The 15436-nt window shown below is 34.8% G+C and overlaps 1 protein-coding gene across 13 annotated transcripts in view; it reads right to left on the bottom strand.

The window, feature by feature from the left end:
• The window catches only part of ATP8A2 (ATPase phospholipid transporting 8A2), a 667830-nt gene that overhangs the window by 134003 nt on the left and 518391 nt on the right, over nt 1-15436 (bottom strand). For all 13 annotated transcript variants that reach the window (XM_074303628.1, XM_074303629.1, XM_074303631.1 and 10 more), the window contains 3 exons: nt 12638-12699; nt 11901-11957; nt 6685-6792 (listed from right to left, as the gene is read on the bottom strand). In XM_074303628.1, coding sequence (XP_074159729.1) covers nt 6685-6792; nt 11901-11957; nt 12638-12699 — 227 coding nt within the window. The remainder of the gene's footprint in view (nt 1-6684; nt 6793-11900; nt 11958-12637; nt 12700-15436) is intronic.

The raw sequence follows: 15436 nt of genomic DNA, 5'->3' as shown, positions 1-15436 counted from the left end.
TTTGTTAAAAATATGGACCATTACTCAGTTGGTAAACGGTCAAATGATATAAATAGGTAGTTTTCAGAAGAAAAAATCAAAGCCATCAATAATCACATAAATCTAACTCATTACTGATTTGAGAAAATGCAAATTAAACTAATTTTAAGATATCATCTTACACCCATAAGATTAGCTAAGATGATAGAAAGGAAAATGACAAATGTTAGAGATGAATGTGAAAAAATTGGGACACTAATGCACAGTTAGTAGAGTTATTAACTAGTCCAAATATTCTAGAGAACAATTTGGAACTATACCCTAAGGGTTATAAAACTCTGACCCAGCAGTACCACTACTAGGTCTCTATCCTAAAAAGCTCAATGAAAAGGAAAAAAAGGACATATTTCTACCAAAATATTTGTAGCAGCTTTTTTTCTTCTTTTTAGGAAGTGGCAATGAATTGGAAATCAAAAGGATGCTTATCAAATGAGGAATGGCTGAACAAGTTGTGGTATTGTGATTGTAATAGAAATGTCGATGAGGATGGTTTCAGAAAAACCTGGAAAAATGTATATTAGTAAAAGTAAAAGTAAAGTGAGCAAAACAAGAAAGCAATATACACAGCAACAGCAATTTTATATGGATGGTCAATTGTGAAAACCACAGCTACTTTGGTCATGACCCAAGACCATTCCAAAGAACCCATGATGAAAAATGCTGTCCACCTCCAGGGAAAGAACCAAAAAACTTTGAGGGCAGACTGAAGTATACTTTTAAAACTTTCTCTTTTTTACATCTTCTTTTGCAACATGTCTAATACAGAAATATATTTTGCATTATTGCACATGTATAATTTAAATCATATTGCTTATTTTCTCAAAGGATAAAGAGGCATAGAGAAGAGGAAAAGAATATGCAACTCAAAATTTAAAAAAAATGAATGTTAAAATTGTTTTACTGGCTAAGATAATTTTTTTTTACTGGCTAAAGACAAAGATAAACGTTGGAGGAAATGTGGGAAAACTGGGACATTAATACATTGTTGCTGGAGTTGTGAACTGATCCAACCATTCTGGAGAGCAATTTGGAACTATGTCCAAAGGGCTATCAAACTGTTCCAGCAGTATCTCTACTGGATCTTTATCCCAAAGATCATAAAAAAGGAAAAGGAGCCACATGTGCAAAAATGTTTGTAGCAGCCCTCTTTGTAGTGGCAAGGAACTAGAAACTGAGTGGATGACCATCAGTTGGAGAATGGGTGAATAAGTTATGGTATGTGAATGCTATGGAATATTATTGTTCTATAAGAAAGGACCAGTAAGAGGATTTCAGAGAGGCCTGGAGAGACTTACATAAACTGATGCTATGATGCTATGTGAAATGAATAGAACGAAGAGAACACTGTACATAGCAACAAGAAGACTATGTGATTGTCAGTATAATAGACTTGGCTCTTTTCAGCAATGAGGATTCAAGCCAACTGTTGGAGAGAGCCATCTGCAACCAGAAAGAGGACTATGGGGGCTAAATATAGATCACAACACATTTTCACCTTTAAAAAATTACTATATGCTTACAAAGAACTGATAGAGACAACGCAAATTGAAGCATATTTTGTTGATTTTCTTTATTTTCTTTTTGATTTTTTTTTGTTTTATTTTAGTTTCTTTTGCAATGTGGCTAAAATGAAAATATATTTTGTACACATCCACATGTATAATCTATATAAAATTGTTTGCCTTTTCAAGGAGGAGGGGAAGGAAAGAGAACAGAAGAGAGAGAATCTAGAATTCAAAATTTTTAAAAAAGAATGTTAAAAATTGTAAATATAATTGAAAAAAACAAATTATTTTTAAAATGTTTTTACATGAAACTAGGAAAGATTTAACAAAGTAAATAAAAATATATTTCAGAGTTCAGATCTCTCAGTATGAGAAATAGAAGCCCAAATTATCTCTATGTCTCTGTTAAAATCAATTGAACTTGCTAATCTGATAAAAGTTTAAAGTTCCAATTGAAGTTAGAATAATACTGGAGTTTCAATTAGACTAAAATGAAAGTCATCCATGAATGAGTTCAAGACAGTGCTGAGTGTTTTCTCTTTCTGCCAGCAAGAGAAAATGTTAAGATTTCTATGTCAATAGAACAGACCAACAAGGGTAAAATGGCCAACATGTTTCTTTGCTCATGAGATCAGAGACTTACACTGTGTGTGCACATGTTTAGACGCATATTTTAGTTACTTTTATCCTGTATTTTGTACAGACAAATGACAGTCATGGACCAGGGACTGGCTGAGAGGGAAACTTGGCTCCAAAGATGAAGTTAGTAGTTTTTAGCCTTTGAAGTAAAAGTGTTTTCTTTTAAGCCCCCTTCTCTTCTTGCAATGAACAGGACTTTAAAGGAGAAACAAGAAAGTTGGTGAGAAAATTTTTTCCACAGTGCATGATGTGATGCTATTTGGTAAAAATTACCTATATAGAAAATTTAGCTTCCTTCAGGGGATTACTGCCATTGCCTGAATGCATCTTATTTTCTCTGGTTGATTGGGTATATAAGACCATTATGAAGAATTTATACTGTCCTTTGCTTGTAATAACACCAATCCCTAACTGAAGTGGACAGAGTGGCAGAAGGTAAATGGCTCACATATAATAGAATGGCAGAAAAGTTCTGACGTTATTATGAAAACTACAAAAAGTCAAAGATATTTTACAGACAATAGTGAGTTTTATGCCAAATTACATTTGCTCTCAAGAATGAATAAATAAAGTATTTATTAAGTACTTACTACGAGGGAACAATAATATTCCATTATATTCATATACCATAACTCATGCAGCCATTCCTCAATCCAATCCAATTAATCTCCTACACTGCAAACCAAGAGAGGGACATGGATCTTCAGACTTGAACAAAACTGTTAAGAAAGTCTCAGGCACTAAAAGTATCTATGAGGTAGTTTTTTGATCTGGGCTTATGATCAAAGGATCAAATAGGTTAGAGCTGAAAAGGACTTCAGAGGCCATTTGTTCAACACATTCATTTCTGCAGATGATTAAATTTAATTGATATACGCAAAATCACACAAGATATTAATTGTCATTGGTGAGAGGTAAATACAAATCCCCTGATTTCAGAGCCAATCCTTTTTAAAAATCACATTTCCTTTATCTGTAGCCATACCAAAATCCTATCTTTTAACTTTAGTATTAATGCCTTTTAATTTATAAAATAATAATTAGAGACAATCTTTATTTTTCCTAAAGTCGGAGGAGGGTTTCTAAAAGAGTACATGTTTGTTGATTGCCAAGTCCAACAGTCATATAATTGATAGGAAAAGTATGATTCTTTGTGGAAAAATTTACCCCTTTTTCCTATACAATTTCATATTTGTGCAGCCAGTTCTATCCTTGATTATTATCAAAGGTTCTCCTCAGTAGTCCTGGGCCTCTTGTTATTTTCATACCTATTTAGACTCAGGAAAATGGAAGAGCAGGAGGCTTGTCCCACACTCTCCCATATATCATTTTTAGTTGCTGAAAAAAACTCAACCTATCCTTACGTATCAGATCAAATGTTCCCTTCTCTATGAAGTCTTTCCTGATTCACCGTCTGATCTTTCCCTTTCCATCCCTTTGGACTCATAATAGAACAAAAGTAATTTCTCCCTCCTAAGTCCTACTAAAAATAATTTGTTATACTTCTCTTCCATGCTCCTCATTACTTATTTTACATTATAATTATTATGTAATTCTTATTCTCTCTACTAGATGGAAACATTCTTGAGGTCTGATATCTTCATATTTTCTTCAATGCTTATTCTACAGTTATCTGCAAATGGTTATTGAATAAATGAATAAATGGTTTAAGTTTCAGGCAGAGAAAGAGGACAGATAACATTTTTGATTTTAAAAAATTTTCCCTTGGAATTTCCTGGTTGATTTGACTTAATATGTTTTCATGTTCTGTATTAGAAGGTGCTTTAGGAAAGAGAAAAACTCTTTGACAAGTGAGAAACACTTGATTCAATTGTTTTTCTTTCCTTTGCCCTCAAGGACAAATCTGTATTCCCTTCCCCACTCCCACCCCAGCAACAAAACCTTCAAATATAAGGGACAAGATACAGTAAAAAGGTTTTTTAAACTCCATTAGAAGCACCATAATCCTTTTCATAAATCCTTTTCAAAGAATTTTCATCTGAAAGGTTAAATGAAGACATTTGATGGCTAGAGAGACTCATATTTTCTAAGTATCCTAAAACACTGCCAACCCTAGCAAGAAGTTTTGACCAGTGTAAGACAATGGCTTATTTCTATAGCTATAATGGAATCATTTTGCCACACTGTACTTAGAACACTTAAAAGAATTCATTCACAAAACGCCTGAAAACATAGTTAAAAATGAAAACAATTTTTTTTAAAAAAAGAAACCCTTTATAAACCAATTTTTCAGTTGCCTAGAACTATGCTGACAAAAATGGCCTAGACAAATCCTAAGGCTCGTCTTAGGAAAAAAAGAGAGGTAATTCATTTTATTAACTAGTGCCAAACCCAACTGCAGTTTACTTGATCATTGGCCAGTGTTATGACAGCATTTAATTCTTCTTGTGTCTACAGAAAACCTTCCTGAAACCTAATGCCAGTTTCAATGTACATACCCTCCACCTAAGTGGTCTTTCAGCATTTTCAAAAGGTGACCAAAATGATTTTTAAAAAATCACCACCTTTTTACACACTCCAAAATGACAATACAACGAGTCCAAATAAATCTGGATGTCATCAGGACAGGGGGGCATTATTCAAAATAACTCTCAAACTGGAAAGAGACACTGTATTATGACATCCCTTTCCCAAGAGCTCTCCTCTGGTGAAAGAATGAAAATGATGAACAGCTCTTTAATGCCTTAGACAGGAGAATTCCAACACAGGAACATGACTACATGAGCATTTGCCTCCATTAATGATCTCATTCAATCACTCAGAATAAAGCCTGTGCACTCCATGAGCCTAACTCCACAGTATTGTTTTACTCACAGCTAGATATTAATGTCACATCTGAAGACATCAATCAGGGCAGGTAAACAAAACAGAAAATGGTAAAGTAACATGAGCTAAGTAGGAAAAAAACATTTTGGAGACAATTTTCAAGCAAAACTGAAATGCTTATTAATGCTTAATTTTCTTTGCTTTGGGGCCTGACATCAGAGTCAATATTAAGTCACAAAATAACGCACCAGTTTATGTCCTTACCTAATTTTAATTAATAGAAATTTATCCCATTTAACTTTTTAATATATGTTTACTCTCTATTTAACAGTAAAAATCTCAGTTATTACTGCATCATGAGCTTGCTATGCTCCACTGAAATTTTTTTCAAGGTAGACAAGAGTCAATCAAATTTAAATTATCAAAGGAACTTGCTTTTGTCTTGGTTAATGTGCCGCTTTCTCCTTGTCAACTGTTACTCTCTTTATCTAGGTTAGAAAATTGTCCATGGTAACTGACTGAAGCCCCATCAATTGTTTTTCTTTCAAAAGCCCAGAAAATTTTATATACATACACACATGCATACACATACATATATCTAACATATATACACATATATAAATATACACACATATATGAGTAAACTTAGCATTAAAAATCAATGGGATGAACATATAAAAGGACTATTATAGTAAATTAAACACCAATATTTTCTAGAGTAGGTATTATTGTAATATATGTTTTCCTTCTCTCCCCCTTTTTTGGTTCAAAATAGTATGTAATACATTAAATACATTTGATGTGTTTCATTTCACAAAATATACCTGCTAGGAAAACTCTTTTACTACTTAGCCCAATGTCTTTATTAGTGAGATATTTTAAAAATTTTAAGCTATTTCTTTGATCTGTAGGGGTTGGTAAAAACCTGGAATACATTCTGGTCTTGTTTTCTCATTTAATTTTACAGTACAATATGTTCCAAAAGTGGGGAATCCTAGTGCTACAGACAAATCTCAGCTTCATTTTTGTACCCAGAAAGATATAATATCCTATTATCCAGAGGATGTCAGAAAATCCTAAAGTATAAAACTGATTGCTATATGCTGAAAAAAAAAGCAGCCATTCACAGGGGGTAAATACAGCAGTCCTGTTCCTCAGCTTTGCCAGGCCATGATTGATCCTTGGCCCACAGTCCTTGGAGCAGCTCCAGGAATGTGAGTTTGGACCAGGGCAGTCTCAGGGGCTGCTTCTAGTTATCACCATTCTGGACTTCAGTGCCAAAGATGCTCAGGAAGGCAGGGAAGAGATTGAAAATCTCAAATGTATTTGCAAAAGAAAGTCTTAAACATCTAGTCTCAAGTACAAACTATATAATTTTTAAATTAGTCACAAATTTTATATAGCAAAGTGCTTTGCTGTAATCATGATGGACTTTAGCTCCCATGGTTCAGAACCTTAGCTATGTGGCAGTGCTAGCTGAGAAACAGTTTCAATTTCAGTTGGATAGATGTGTTTTTATTATAAATATAAAACACTTCACATAACATTCATATGGCTCAGACAAACTCGGAGAGTTCTTTTGATTCCTGGCCTTTGCTTTCTTCATCTCTCTTGATGTAGGCAGGTAACTATAGCTATGATTGCTGTCAAAGATAGTAAGGAGAAAAGAGCATCCTCTGGAAAGCATGTTCACTCCCCAGGAGAAAGCACTAACCTGTCCAACCATATCTGGGGCAAGGGGGATGACGGGCCAGAATGTCGAGTAGACTCCAAAAAATGCCAGCCAGAGTGCTATGCTTCCCCAAACAGCCAGGTGACTGAACTATGGAAGAAAAAGCAGTAGAAAAAAGGTCAGTTCTTGCTATTCTGAAAGATTTGGCTTATTACAGTTTTCTCTTTCCTTCAAATGAGGATCTACCACCCAACTTTCCATTCTTTGCTCAGACTACGGATTTTAGCTATGGATTCAAATGATAGCAGACAAAAGTAGTACTAATGGCCATCTTGTACAGATAACCCTTTCCTCACAACCATTTTTTAAGGATGACCCTATCACTATATCATCCCCATTTTATAGATGGGGAGATTGAGACACAGTGATATCAATTGACTTGTTCCTAGTCATCTAGGAAATGTCAAAGTGAGAACATGAATATTGATCTGATTCCAATTCCTTCACTCTCTCCACTGTGGCATTCTGTCTTTGAGAAGGCCAGGAAACTGAACACAGGCTCACACTAAGCCTCTACTCCTCCATCTTAACATACCAATTCAGGGGTTGATTATTCAATTTGGAGCTTATCTATGCTTTTGTGCTCTTTCCTAAGCAGCTAGTAGTAGATGGAGAGCCAAGTCTACAGTCAGGAAGACTGACTCCAGACATTTACTAGCTGTATGACCCTGGGCAAGTCACTTAAACCCTGTTTGCCTCAGTTTCCTCATCTGTAAAATGAGTGGTAAACCACTCCAGTAAATTTGCCAAGAGAAACAAAAATGGGGATATGAAGAGTAAGACACAGCCAATATGACTAAACAACAACACTTCTTGCATGCTTGAGAATGCTATATATCTTACAGAAAACAGCCTTCTAGGTTCTATAACCAGACATGAAGTTCAACTTCACAAATTTTTCCCCTTTGGAAATAAGTTTGATAAGATTAGTGTAATCTCTTATTGAGTGCTAAGTGGAGGAGCCTGGCTAGAGTCATCTTCAGACTTTACTTTGAATAATACAGTGTGTTCCAGAAACTAGCAAGATAAGGAAAACAAAATATGTGGCAGAAATGAACATTAGATTAGTATTAGATTAAAGAATAGACTTTTTCCAGAAAGATACTTTTCTATATTTCTCAGTGGGAAATGTAATTTTTGTTTTTATTTATGATACTCACTGTGATGGAGCTGGTCATAAGCCTGTGAATGAAGCAGTGCAACTATTATAATCTTCATTCTACAGATTAGAAAACTAGGCTCAGATTTTTAATAACTTGCCTCAGGTCACATAGTACAAATCAAAGCTGAGATATGAGCTAGAATCTCTTCTGAGTTGGAGACAGAACACTAAAGCTTTTTTAATAACACCAGAAATAAAAGTTTAAAAGATCCATGTGTAAAATTCAATTAGCTAACCATTAACAAAGTACATGCATTTAAAGGTGGATTACAGTTAGAGAAAGTAGAGTCATATATGGAAAAAGTATTAGACTCAAGGCCAGAGATAGGATTTGGAATTATAGCTGTGACATTTATTAAGTGGGTAACCATAGCCAAGTTATTCCTTGCTATGAGCCTCAGTCTCCTTATTTGTAAAATAGAGACTATGTAGCTTTTATGACTTGTTATGAATAAAATACTTTAAAAACTTTCAAGTTCTCTAAATTTATGATTTAAATTTTGTTGTTAGTTGTTTCAGTTGTGCCCAAATTTTTGTGACCCCATTTTCTTGGCAGAGATACTGGGAGAGTTTGCCATTTCCTCCTTCAGATGAGGAAACTGGATTAAGTGACTTGTCCAGGGTCATACAGCTAGCATGTCACTGAGGGCAGATTTTAACTCATCTTGACTCCAGGGCTAGCATTTAATCTTCTGTACCACCTGGCTTCTGCCCCATGATTTTTAAGAGTTGTACCTGACTGCATCAGATCTAGCCTAAAATGAAGCAGTTCATCAACAAGGACTTGTTAAGTGCCCACAATGTACTGTGGGCATCTGTATTCAGTTCTGGGAATACAGAGATGGTAAAGTTCCTGCCCTCAAGAAGCTTGCATTTTATCAGAAGAGATCATATTGATGTATGTTAGTATATACAACATATATGCAAAAGAAATGCAAGGTAATGTGGGGGAGCTATCCTGAGAACTGATTATAATCAACTCATGAAAGGCCTGTACAGGAGGGCACTCAGGCTAAACTATGAAAGGAGCAATGCCTTGTAAGGAGCAGAAGAGAAGAGGAACCCAGGCCCTGGGTACAGCCTGAACAAAGCTGGGGGCTAGGGATGGAGCATCACCCAGGACGAGCCGCAAGAAAACTAGGAGGCCCTCCTGGTCTTCTCAGCTAGCTGAGCCTTTACTCTAAGGCTCCCTGCCTTGCACTACTCTGTAAGCTTCTTGAGGGTAGGGACGTGTGTGTGTGTGTGTGTGCGCGCGCACGTGTGTGTGTGTGTGTGTGTGTGTGTGTGCGCACGGGCGCCTTTGTTTATACCCCCAGTACTTAGAAAAGCACCCAGAACATGGGAGGTATTAAATAAATGTTTGTTGATTGGTTAGGTATAAGAATACATGAATGGGGGTAATGTATAATAAGGATAGAACAACAGGCTGATGATAAGCTGTGAAGGACTCTAAATACCAAAGAGAGGTTTGTATCTGATCCTACAAGTAATAGGGAGCCAGGAGTTTCCTGAGCAGGGGAGGAACATGGTCAGACATGTGCTTTAGAATGCTTTACTTTTATACTGTGTGAAGGATGGATCAGACAGGATCAGTGACAGGGAAGAGACAGAATGATGTTTATAAAAATGCAAAGAATCTCTCTAAAAAATAAAAACAGGAGAGAGAAGGCAGTCTGCAGCTGCAACACTAGCTGAAATCACTTATGGGTGTTTCAATGTGAGATATGGTTTGAGGCAGTTTTAAACAGAGCACTTTTACAAAAAAAATTCCATATTCCTCCTCATACTGACTTTCCATTTCTAGACCTGCTGAGCCAAGAATCTTGGTCTCTTGGGGATGTGCTCCATGAAAGCAATCTACCTGATGATGGAGATGAGCATCAATCCAAAGCTGTGAACTTAATACTTTTTAAATAATGCGAGAGTCTTCACTTACAGACTCTTTTGCAGCTGAAATAATAACTGCTTTGCAGTTCTAGGCCAACAGGTCAGACCCTGGCACTGTACCTTAGGTGAAGACTGTCTGCATGGGAGGTGGGGGAGATCTGCCCCATGGACAACTTAGCTGTCTCCCCATGAAAACATTACCTTCACACACTTATACTTCATGTACTATACACAATCTTCCTCATCAGGGAGGTTTGAGAATACAGAAATCTTTTTCATAAATAGGAAGTACCTCACAACTAGAAAGACAGGGGTGACTTACAAATTGACAAAACTAAAACTGATTTTCACTTGGATCAGTGAGTAATGTTTTATTTTTATTTATTTTTTTCAATTTTTTAATTATAGCTTTTTATTTACAAAATATATGCATGGATAATTTTACAACATTGGCCACTGCCAAAACATTTGTTCCAATTTTTCCCCTCCTTCCACCCCCCCATGGCAGGTTGACCAATATATGTTTCATATGTTAAAGTATAAATTAAGTACTATATATGCATACATGTCCAAACAGTTATTTTGTTGTACAAAAAGAATCGGACTTTGAAACAGTGTACAAGGTGAAGGAAATAAAAAATGCAGGTGGACAAAAATAGAGGGATTGGGAATTCTATGTAGTGGTTCGTAGTCATCTCCCAGAGTTCTTTCGCTGGGTGTAGCTGGTTCAATTCATTACTGCTCGATTGAAACTGATTTGGTTCATCTCATTGTTGGAGAGGGCCACGCCCATCAGAATTGATCATCATATAGTATTGTTGTTGAAGTATACAATGATCAGTGAGTAATGTTTTAGACCAAAGAGAAATAATAATAGTTACTATGATATGGTCATAATCCTGAGAGAGAATTTAAAGTTATCCAATTATAAATAGAGAATGCAGCAAGTCTCCAGGGTAGGTTTCACTGTCAATAATGAAATCTTCTGGCTCCCCTGATGATTGTGACTTTCTTACTACACCAAATAAAAGAAGCATTGGGACCCTACAAGGCAGATAAGGACATTGATAGGGCTGGAGAAGGTAATAATGGGAAGGGCTATGATCTATATTTTCTCTCTGTGTTGGCTTAGTCCTGTGTTAATTCCTGCATCTGACCTCTGTTTTGGAGGGGGAGCTGGTGAGAATAAATTAGGTATCTTTCAGAACACAGTCCACAGGTGAATGCTCCCAAATGGATGCCCAGAATCCCACTGATGGTGCTAGTCCAACCAGTTCTAAATAAGAATCCCCTCTGAGATGTGCCCCAAAGGGAAATCCTATATTGTAGAAGGTCCTTATATTCAGCAATTTCCTATTACAGTACATATAGTATTCTAAGAAACTCATTTCTGAAGGCCTTGAGACTATCTGGAAATTTGTAGTTACAAAATTTTCTACCCATTCTCTTTACTAAGTTAATATTTATGTTGAAATATTGAGTCTACCATGTTATTTCATAGGGTATATGTATGTATATGTATATATATAAATGATCTGTAGACTATGTCAAACTTCAGGAAATGAAGTAGAAATGGGAATTTAAAAAGGGGGGGAATAAGAGAAATAAGGGCAAACAGTCAAATAAATGCGAAGGTGTGAAGATACCAACCTTATTAGTTGCTTTCAGAATACTGCACCCATATTATTCCCCAAGCAGAGAGGCAACAGATCAGTCAGGACTCTTGCTACATTATTAGTTGCCTCAGGGAAAGAATATGTGGTAAGCAATATAATCTAATTGTTCATAGGTGACAAGCTTGTAAAACCTGATTTTCTTCCCTCACAATATTCAGAGTGTACCTTGGCACAAAATGATGCCATGTTAAATTTCATTATAAACATGTGGGTCATTTCACACAGGTCTCAGTTAATGGAATGCTAACTGAAGTCTATTTCAAATGCTAGGCATGCAAATCCAACAGTTAGAAAACTTCAGATGGGAAATTAGCTGCGATCTAGGATCAACTCACAACATGAAAATGCACAACACAAGTTTTATCTGTTACCCAAACTCCACTGATTTTCAATGAGAAATCACAGCATATACAGTGATAATGACAATGGATAGTGCTGGCACTAAGAAAGGCAATACAAAAAAAAATACTTACCTTGGTCCACGCTCTTGTCTCCAAACCAGCTTTCAGACAAACAGTAACAACAACATACTGTGGAAAGAAGAATGGAATCAAAATGTGCTCTTGTGCTGTCAAATTTCCCTGGTAAAAATCATCTTGCCCCAGTATTCCTTCCTAACAGTCTTGATGATGTAGCTATTTCAAAAAATCTGGCTGCTGAGAAACACAGGAACTTATTTTCTTCACTCTAGCCCACCCAACAAAGATTCTCATCTTGAGTACTTTCCTTCTCTTCTGACCAAGTCTCAAGGGTTAGGTAACTTGAGGTCATATCACACCTGCTTATTTTATTTTCATCCACTTTAGTTAAACAAAACAGACCATTTGGAGGGGTTGTGAATAAACACCCAAGATTTTTATGTATTTGGAAATATGTATATGTATACATAAATACAGATATATATGTATATATATACACACACATTACATATATATACACACATATATGTGTATACACACACACACACACACACACACACACACACACATATATATGTGTGTGTGTTTGTCCTCAGACCTTAAATCTTTTACAAATAAATGGTCAAAAATCATTCTCTAGTAACTTTTATCCTTCAGGAATATACATTAAATAATTAAAAGCCCAATAAATAGAAATTAATCAATATGGCTCTTAAAAAGAGTAAGGCCACATCCATTAAGAATAGCATACCTCAAATACTACATAAAAGGAAGTATATTGAAAGACTTACTGTATAAACAATGTTTCCAACAAATAAATAGTCTACAACACGACCACTTGCTAATACCGCATCTGAAAAATGAAAAACTCATTAATAAGTCCAATGATATAAATATAATTTTTAGAAATTATATATAGTAATAGAGATCACACATTCCAATGTGTAGAATAGGTATCAGAATCTGATTTTATCCAGGGAACAAATATTAAGCATATGATATGATATTTATATTTTAAAATTGTATTTTTTGCGATATCCTAATGTTGCTTTCTCTTCTCAATGCTTCTAGCTTCTTCAGTTCCAAATTCCTTCCAAAAAGCTACTGTTAAATATATATATATAATTTATTTTTCTTTTTAAAACAAGAGTTGGGATAAAAATGGAACATCTCAGCCTTTATTAGCATTTTTTCATATGAACCTTGACTAGTGCTTTAATTCTGAAACCTGTGGTAAAAAATAAGCAGAAGAGTAAGTATCTTTAGAAGGTATGAATCTTGGAATTTTCAAATGCCCATTTCTAATTCTTGTTGGACAAAAATAGAAACTCTATAAGAAGATGACAACTACATACGCCATGTGAATTTATGATTTAGAGAATTCTCAAACATAATCATTAGTCCCATTTTACATGCAACTAAATTGGAGGTACTTATATTGATTTAATACTCCACTTTAATACTCTTGGGTAAATAGAAGTGGAGTTTTATAGATTCAGATTTAATTTTTTTCTTTTTTTTTGGTCTTTTCCAGAATAGTAAGTACAGCATACAACAATAACAAAACTGTAATTCTAATAGTTACATAATTATTTTCTATATTAAAAATCCAACTTGTATTTCCATTGGTAAATTGCCTATTATTTAGATCAGGAAAAGGGTTTCTTGAGATGAATTCTTCCTTCATCTTCAAAACCAGATCTATGGCTTATAGCTCTGGTTTAAGTTTATAGGCACAAGTTCATTTTAACCTTAAGAGTCTCAATAGCTACTCTCACAAATTGCCTTGTTCTTAATAAAATTGAGGGCCAGCCAAACTCCAGTTTCACAGTTGAATAGTTGAGTCTACATTTCTTTGTATTTAAACCCAAGAAGGCAACTTAGCATAACTAATTGTGGAATCTGCTGTTGACCTGGATTCATAAACAAGGATGAGGATTCATGGGGGCCATATTTTCACTCTCTATTTCTTTCACCTTCCAAAAAAACACAAGAATTGGAGAAAAACAATTTCCTGTTTCTTGACAGATTGCAATTATCTTATTGTCACAAATTAAACATATTTAACTATTTTCTTCTTGCTGGATATTTAGGCTTATTTTTGCTTTTTTGCTATTGCAAATAATGTTACTATGAAAATTTTTTAAAGAGGGAGATATTTGTTATTTCTGAAAATGCATTTAAGCAATATTATCATCCAGGAATTATTAGGTCAAGGATAAGGATTGTTTTCTAATTTTTATTATGTACTGTACCAGACTATTCCTCAAAAAATTCTACAAGTTTGAAATTCTTCCAGTGATGTAGGAGTACGTCTGTTTCTCTTTGCTAATTTGATAAGTATGAAGGATTCAATTATTCTTATTATAATAGTTAAAAGAACAGTAATTTTAAATTTATAGTAGTAATCACATATTTCTAAACAAACATGATAGAACCAAACTATAAAATGGAAGCCATGCTTAGACAATTATTTGAAATGTTATAGAAGACTCACAGAAATAAAAATCCTATCAGATATGAATCAATTCAAGGAGTTAATAGCAGAGAGAAGCTGATTTGAGAAGATTTTAGAATATGTTTTATGCCTATGCAATATAAGAAAAAATAAATACCAGAGCTAGGAAATTCTGTGTGTATAAGAAATGAAAAGAATTTGCAAATGGAAAAGTACTCTTTCATCAACAGAGGTAGAAAAATTAGCTTTAAACAATACAATCAAGCAACTTAGGGCGAAAAGGGGGAAGTAAATGATGCAGAATGCAGAATGGGGATATTTCAGAAAAGAATAAACAACAAATTAGATATGCTATGGCCAAAAAAATCTAAGATCTCTGTGCTTTGAATAAAAAAAAAATCACAAAAACCAGGGATGTGGGAGAATTTTGTAGAGGCTACGGTTTTTATACTATATTTACTTTAGGGCACCTCATTATTAGAAAGATAAAAATAAGAGTGGGGAATTCAGAGAAATAGAACATAGATAATTATGAAAAAAGAGGGGCAAACATATAGAAAGAAACAGAATAACATACTGTATTGCTGAGGCAAAGGGTTCTGATAAAGGCCTCTTTTCTAAAATATAGAGAATTGACTCAAATTTATAAGAATTACGGGCCATTCTCTAATGGATAAATGGTCAAAAGATATGAACAGACAACTGTCAAATAAAGAAATTACAACTATTTCTAGTCATATGAAAAAAAAGCTCTAAATCACTAATGATCAGAGAAATGCAAATTAAGACTACTCTGAGGTACCACTACACATTTCTGAGATTAGCTAAAATGACAGGAAAAAATAATGACAAATGTTGGAGGGGATGTGGGAAAACTGGGACATTAATACATTATTGGTGGAGTTGTGAATAGATTCAGCCATTCTGGAGAGAAATTTGTAATTATCCCCAAAGGGCTATTAATTGTGCATACTCTGATCCAGCAATGTCTCTACTGGGCTTATATCCCAAAGGGATCATAAAAAAGGGAAAAGGACCCATATGTGCAAAAATTTATGTAGCAGCCCTTTTTGTAGTGGCAAGAAACTGGCCATCAGTTAGAGAATGGCTGAATAAATTATAGTTTATAAAT

Source organism: Sminthopsis crassicaudata, chromosome 3 (assembly GCF_048593235.1).
Source record: "Sminthopsis crassicaudata isolate SCR6 chromosome 3, ASM4859323v1, whole genome shotgun sequence".
In the NCBI taxonomy this organism is placed as follows: domain Eukaryota; kingdom Metazoa; phylum Chordata; class Mammalia; order Dasyuromorphia; family Dasyuridae; genus Sminthopsis; species Sminthopsis crassicaudata.
This window is presented reverse-complemented; position numbering and strand designations above follow the sequence as displayed.